This window comes from Etheostoma spectabile, chromosome 5, assembly GCF_008692095.1.
Source record: "Etheostoma spectabile isolate EspeVRDwgs_2016 chromosome 5, UIUC_Espe_1.0, whole genome shotgun sequence".
Taxonomy (NCBI): Eukaryota; Metazoa; Chordata; class Actinopteri; order Perciformes; family Percidae; genus Etheostoma; species Etheostoma spectabile.
In genome coordinates, this window is record NC_045737.1 from 25,084,276 (window position 1) to 25,089,740 (window position 5,465).

At 43.9% G+C, this 5,465-nt stretch overlaps 1 protein-coding gene across 1 annotated transcript in view; it reads right to left on the reverse strand.

Annotated features, from left to right (window-relative positions):
- Positions 1-731: 731 nt before the first annotated feature.
- The window catches only part of LOC116689921 (nucleus accumbens-associated protein 2), a 16,807-nt gene continuing 12,073 nt past the window's right edge, over positions 732-5,465 (reverse strand). The window contains exons 6-8 of the mRNA XM_032516618.1: positions 5,313-5,418; positions 1,977-2,074; positions 732-1,881 (exon numbers count right to left, since the gene is read on the reverse strand). Coding sequence (XP_032372509.1) covers positions 1,256-1,881; positions 1,977-2,074; positions 5,313-5,418 — 830 coding nt within the window. The 3' untranslated portion in view covers positions 732-1,255. The remainder of the gene's footprint in view (positions 1,882-1,976; positions 2,075-5,312; positions 5,419-5,465) is intronic.

The window sequence follows — 5,465 nt, forward strand, 5'->3', positions numbered from 1 at the left end:
AAGAGGAGACTTTATTGATCCGGTGATGAAATTCACACGCTACATGCAAAGTCATTTTTCAGAGACCTTGATATTGTAATATAACTTATTACGCTCAAATGACAATAACTAGTAATCTATAATTTATTACATTTTGGAAGTAACTTGCCCAACACTGCGTTTGTCACACTTAAATGTTTCAGCTCATCTAACAAACTTAAATATTAGTCAGAGTTAACACAAGTAAACACAACATGTAGTTTTTCAGTGAAGGTTGTTATTTAAGCGGAAAAAAAATCCAAACCATCATGGCCCTGTGTGAAAAAGTGATTGCCCCCTAAACCTAATAACTGGTTGGGCCACCCTTAGTGCAACAACTGCAATCAAGCGTTTGCGATAAATTGCAGTGAGTCTTTTACAGCGTCCTGGAGGAATTTTGGACCACTCATCTTTGGTCATGCCAAAAGCTTGAGGTTATAAACCGATGACTGGACATTCGCTTTTGGGATTTTTTTTGGTAGACAGCAGAATTCCTATTTCCATTTATCACAGCAAATCTTCCAGGTCCTGAAGCAGCAAAACAGCCCAGACCATCACACTACCACCACCATATTTTAATGTTGGTATGATATTCTTTTTCTGAAATGCGGTGTTACTTTTACGCCGGATATAATAGGACACACACTTTCCAAAAGTCCAACTTTTTTTTAAAGTTAAAGTTACAGATCATACAGGAAACACAAAGACAGTGATCTGATCATTAAGAAGCTTTATTGTCATTATCAGATTGAATATTATCATCATCAGTCCTTTTGCTATAGGCCTGTGTGCTGGACTGCAGGAGGCTGTTAACATGCAGCTGAGCCGAGCAGACAGACAGACAAGAGGACAGACAGGTAAAGGAGCAGACAGACAGAGGTAGGTCAAACAGAAAGGTAGACAAACTGGGGGCAGAGAGGTAGACAGGTAGTGAGGTAGGGGAAGAGACAGACATGGAAAAATGAGGACTGTCTGCCCCAGGTAGAAGCAGAGAGACAGGTAGAGACAGACAGGAAGAAAGGAGGGCTGTCTGTCCCAGGTAGAGGCAGACAGACAGGTAGACAAGAGAACTGTCTTTCCCAGGTAGACGCAGACAGGATAACTGTCTTACCTAGGTAGAAGCAGACAGAAAGGTAAACAGGAGGACTTTCTGTCCCAGGTAGAGGCAGACAGAGAGATGGGGGGACAGGTAGCTATTGTATTATTTACATATAGGTAGGCAGATGCAATAGAAAGCTTATTGGCTGTCTTCCAGATTCCTCTCTTCTGTGTCGGCCAATCCCCTGTGAGGAGGAGCAGGCTCTGCAGGCTGAGGGGAGGGGTGTGAGGAGGAGGAGGAGGAGGAGGAGGAAGAAGAAGCGGAGGAGGACAGGGAGACTGGAAGGTCTGGGGTTTGATCAGTCTGAAGCCTCCCTCCCCCGTCTGACTCGCCGCCCATCAGCTCTTCTTCCGCCTGGCCCCCACCTGCTCCTGCCCCACGGGACACGGCAAACTGCAGGTGTGGCAGGAGGGCGGCTGGGGCCTCCTTCTCTCTTTCTTTCTCCCCCGCTGCCTCCCTCTCGCGTCGCTCGGCGTACAGTGGAGCCTCCAGTCCAAGGTAGGACGCGCCGAGCTGCCGCAGGTCCAGCTCGAAGGGGCTGCAGCTGCGCTGCACCGCCACTTCCCCTCCCTGACCTCCTCCACCGTGACCTCCTCCCCTCTTAGCCTTGCGGGGGTGGGAGGAGGTAGGGAGGCTGTCGGGAAGGAGAGACTGGATTTTGGGGAGCCAACGTTTACGGACTCTTCGAGCGTTGGTACACATGTCGGCCGCAATGACATTCATCTCACTCTCCTTAAAATTAGGAGCAAAGTTCTGACAGTAGACTGAGGAGGAGAAGGAAAATGTATTAATATTTACAAAATACAGTAAAAAGACATACATCCGTGTGTGTGTGTGTGTGTGTGTGTGTGTGTCCTACGTTTGACGGTGTTTAACACTCGGTTGTCCAGAGGCTTTCGACTCGGATCATTGGTGGAGGAGCGGATCCCTGTCCCACAGCTATTGGCCAGAGTGTTTCTATGGATACCATAACAACCCAATCAGCACCTATACTGAGCTTTAGATTACCCCCCTCCCTTTCACCCAGACAATGATGTGACAGAGCAGTTATGTAAAACAGCAGCTGGCTGAGAGTCAGAATGTTCTGGAATATATAACAGCATAATGTCACATGACGTCTGATGATGTCAGACCGTCTGTGTGTGACATGTTTGATAATGTATAGCCTCCTTTTTATGTTAGACATGTTTAAATGTAGATAATATTTCAGCTTACTATTTGGTGGAGGTTAAACTATTCATCCAATCAGATAACAGCTTACTGCCCATATCTAGAATACGCAGATCTATCACAACTATACTGCAGACTGCAGAAAGAACACATATAAAAACTAATTTGTTTCTCTGTCAATATCTCTGCTGAATCAACACAGGAGGGAGGAGAAGTTCCCCCCACTTCCATCTCAGCCTTGTCTCACAGAAATCCGTGAAATGATCACGAATTGTTAACACCGCATTACATGGTGGTGGCACGGAATGTGTGAAAGGTCCATGTGGCCACCTCAGAAAACGATGCCAATGTAAAGTCAATGAGAAGATGATGTAGCATTAGAACTGACTATGGTAGCGAGTAGTATGAAAGTGTGTAAGGAGGTTGGTTTGGGTGGTGGATGGTTCAAACACAGGACTTTCACCCGGGAGACTGGGGATTGTGTAATGTTTCCTAAAGTCGCTTTCTACTTTTTTTTCTACTTACGTACCGTTCTTCCTGCGTGTCACGGACCCGTAAGCCCACCCACGACCTTTTCCTTAACTTAAGGGGCCATGTTTATTCCATGAAATTCTTCTGTGGGCCCATCACAGAATTTTTGTCGATTCTATGAAACTGCCACAGATTTTGAGTTAAGTGGCCGTGTTCATTTCACGTAATTATGTGAGATCAGGTTGTTCATCTATATATGTTTGGCTAATTAAGACCACTCTTGCAGGGCCCCCCCTCACATTAATTAACTATACAGGTATTTATGTTTTTACTGATGCCTATATGTTTATAGCTTTTTGTCTTTAGGTTGTTGTGTTGGAGCTTGCATTGCAAGACATATTGACGTAAGTGCTGTCTATCTATCTACAGTCCCTGACAACAAGTTTCCCTTTGTTTCCGGCCTTTGTGGACAAATTGACCTGAAGTGCCGCTGAATATATTTCTAATCAAGATTTATTTACAAGAAATGGCTCATTTTAATCCCAACAGCTTTTGTAATAATGTTCAGTGCAAAAAGAAACTGTCAAAAAGTATTTAATATACAGCTTGGTAAAGCCCATTGAGTCAATTTTTGCAAAGACATAAGTGTTGTCGCCGTTATATGAGTTCACCTGTGACTAATAATGGATCAATTAGGTCTCAGGTGTGTATAAAAACAACCCCAGTACACTAGACCTTCACATCAACTGCAACTAGCCTCTGCCAACCTGCCTAAGATTCACCTGAGACTAAAGTTTTGATTGTCAAGAGGCTGAAGACCAGATCACTGCTGATGTGGCAGACACCTTCAATGTGTCTCAGCGTCAAGTACAGAGGATTAAAAAAACATTTGAAGACACTGGAGATGTTTTTGACAAGCCCAGGTCAGGCAGACCCCGCAAGACAACTGCTCGAGAGGACCGTTTGTTGGCTCGAAAATCCAAGGCCAGCCCATTTTCCACTGCAGCAGAGCTCCACCAGACCTGGTCCCCTGAAGTCCCTCTGTCAACCAGAACGGTTTGTCGGATTCTGTCTCGAAATGGCCTCCATGGTCGAATCAGTGCCCAGAAGCCAGCACTAAACAAAAGACAATTGAAAAACCGTTTGGCATTTGCAAAGGCCCACAGCCTGCTAAGAGGATGGACGCTGGAGAAGTGGAAGAAATGTTTTCAGATGAATCTTCTGTTGAATTACACCACAGTTGCCGCAAATATTGCAGGAGACCTACTGGAGCCTGCATGGATCCAAGATTCACCCAGAAAACAGTGAAGTTTGGTGGCGGAAAAATCATGGTCTGGGGTTACATCCAGTATGGGGGTGTGCGAGAGATCTGCAGGGTGGAAGGCAACATCAATAGTCCAAACACCAAGAAATCTTAGTACCTCTTATATTCCCAACCATGAAAGAGGCCAAATTCTCAGCAGGATGGGGCTCCATCGCATACTTCCATCTCCACTTCAAGCCTCAAGCGAAGAAGATCAAGATGCTCCAGGATTGGCCGGCCCAGTCACCAGACATGAACATCATGGAGCATATGTGGGGCAGGATGAAAGAGGAAGCATGGAAGAACAAACCAAAGAATATGATGAACTCTGGGAGGCAGCACTGCTTTCTAGCTCTCCTGATGACTTCATAATACATTGTATGAATCCTCAAGCTCATGGAAGTCATACAAGATATTAAATTTGAATCTCACAGCACCGCTATTTAATTTGCTGACATATTTTAGTATTTGTAGTAATTGTTCAATTATGTATAGGCGACAAAACTTTTGTCTTGCCAAAATTGACCTTCTGTCTTGTTAAATAATAATCTTTTTTAGTGAAACTAATTTATTTCAGTGCATTGAACATCATTTGGGAGGGTTTTAGCTTTTCATGAGCTATTTCTTACACCAATTGATTAATTAAAAGTCAGATTAATAGCAGGTGTTTCTACAAAATAGATAAGCGACAAGACTTTTGTCAGGGACTGTATCTATCTATCTATCTATCTATCAACTGTGTATAATGATAGACAACAATACAGCTCCCCAAAAGTGATGGCAAAACATCTGGACCGCCCCTGGTGGCTGGCTGCGGTATAAATCCCCACCCCCCTCCATGTTCAAAAATCAAAGTAGACCTCTTCTGATAAATTTTGTTTTACTTACTTATTTGATGCTTTAAAAAGGAGGTGAAACATGACACTATGATTTCAAATTAGCAACATGATGGTGCTTGTATCCTGGGTATATTAGCTTCATTTTTGTTCATATCTGTTTAGGCATGTTTCACGTTAAAATGATTTTATAAGCAATTATACGCAACAGTTATTTCTGATGGCCCACTTCAGGGTGCCATCGGAGAACATATACAAGTCATTTAAAACCTTTCTCTGATCATGTAATTGAGCTTTAAGGGAGTCTTTTTGAACTTTTACCAGATTCAGGCTAATAGTTTCCATCTGCTCTCAGTCTATATGCTAAGCTAGACTAACCACGTCCAGGATCTCTAAAAAACAGTGTCCAGCTCACCTGTCAAAGAACGTAGCCAGTAGTCTCCTGAGCAGCACCTTGTGTTTGACTCCTGCACATAGGTGACAGTTCATCAGCTGACCTCGTGTCATGAAAACACCTGAACCTTAACAAACACACACACACACACACACACACACACACACACACACA